The 1,949-nt window shown below is 28.9% G+C and overlaps 1 protein-coding gene across 1 annotated transcript in view; it reads left to right on the forward strand.

Annotated features, from left to right (window-relative positions):
- The first annotated feature begins 307 nt into the window (after nucleotides 1-307).
- LOC119578565 overlaps nucleotides 308-1,949 on the forward strand; it is a 12,973-nt gene continuing 11,331 nt past the window's right edge. The window contains exons 1-2 of the mRNA XM_037926136.1: nucleotides 308-394; nucleotides 534-665. Coding sequence (XP_037782064.1) covers nucleotides 308-394; nucleotides 534-665 — 219 coding nt within the window. The remainder of the gene's footprint in view (nucleotides 395-533; nucleotides 666-1,949) is intronic.

Here is a 1,949-nt window from a genome sequence, read left to right on the forward strand (position 1 = left end):
GTTTGTCCACCATGTGGTGTACATCTGAGTAAGACCCTCTTGGGTTACTTCACTTGTTTCAGTATTTCACTTGTTAAGGGATAAACCAGGCGTTACACCACATGCATATAAAATAATATGAACACTAAAAGAAAGAAAAGAAGGAGGAAAAAAAAGGTTTTCCCTCTGCCTTGTCCGTCGCCATCTTGGGCGCCATCTTGAAATCACCGTATCTACGAGGGCGACCTCCTGACGTCATCCTTCGCAGGCCTCGAGTGTGACATCGGGACGTCGTTATCTCGGTCATCATGGGCCTCGAAATCTTAAAATGTCCAGGACGTCTTCATCCTCCTCCTTCAGCGCCTCCGCCAGGCGGTACCTTCTGCAGCGCTCCACACGCTTCATCAGTGCCTCCGTCAGTATCAGCTATAAGAGCGGCAGCCCACTACAAAACACCCCCCCCACACACACACACACACACGTGTGTGTGTCTTCCTTTTGTGCATGCTAGAATAACTTGCTTCATTTTTGTATCACAATTTACTTACTGGCAGACGCTGGCAAAGTTGTGGAAACCTGATACGTACTTCAGCAACTTGAAGGACGGCGAGATCCATACGGTGTCCATGCCTAACGTTCTGTATAGAATATACAAGACTGGCGACGTTCTGTACAGCATGAGGTCTGTATTTATTTATAGTTCTGTTATTAGCTTCTCTTAAACAACTCATTACTGGCACACTTTTGAGAAACTGACAGTAGAATGAGAAATTATCAGTATTATTGTTATTTGTTTTATTCTTATAATCAATAGTATTATTATTGTAAATGTAATAATAACGACAGTTAGTATATAGTATGAACGGTTATAAAAATAGTAATAACAGTAGTAATAATAGTAATAATAATGATAATGATGATAATGTTAATAATAAGGATAATAATAATAATAATAATGATGATGATAATAATAGTAATAATGATAAAATGATAAAGATGTTAACAATAATGGCAATAATGATGATAATAATAATAATAACAACAATAATAATTACAATAATAATAGTAACAACAACAACAACAACAATAATAATAACAATAAAAACAAAATCAGTGATAACAATAATAGTGATAATAATAATGATAATAATAGCGACACTAATCGTAAGAATAGTAATAAAACAATAATGATGAGAATGAAAATAAAATAATGATATTAATATTAATATTATTGATGATGATGATGATGATTATCATTAAAATGATAGTGATAATGATAACAATAACAAAAAGAATAATGACAATACTACTACTACTACTACTACTAATAATAATGATAATACTTTTAAAGATAGTAATTATAACCTTAATGATGATACTAATAAGTTCTCAAAATAACGATGATGATGATGATGATGATAATAATTATAATGATATTAATAATAATGGAAATATTTTTAATGATATCGATAATGATAATGATGGTAATATCAACAAGTATAATAATGATAATAAAAATGGAAATAATTGTAATATTAATATTGATAATGATAATAATGATGATTATGATGATAATGATAATAATAATAATAATAGATATAATAGTAATGATATAAAAATGAATAATGATGATGATGGTGATGATAATGATGATCATAGTAATAATAATGATATATAAATGAATAATAATGATAATGAATAATGAAAATATTAAAGATAATGATAATAATAATAATGCAATAATCTTACAATATTAGTAATGATGATGATGATGATGGTGATGATAATTAACGATAACAATAATTACATTCTGTAATAATAATATTAATGCTAACAATAATGAAAGATGATTATCATTTTAAAATTTGAATTAGATGTATATAGATGAATTACATTCATTTTACAATTAAGTTGTTCAGATATAAATGATGATCTTAAACCCCTCATTATGTACTGAATATAATATGAAA

The sequence above is a fragment of the Penaeus monodon genome, chromosome 2, assembly GCF_015228065.2.
Source record: "Penaeus monodon isolate SGIC_2016 chromosome 2, NSTDA_Pmon_1, whole genome shotgun sequence".
Lineage (NCBI taxonomy): Eukaryota > Metazoa > Arthropoda > Malacostraca > Decapoda > Penaeidae > Penaeus > Penaeus monodon.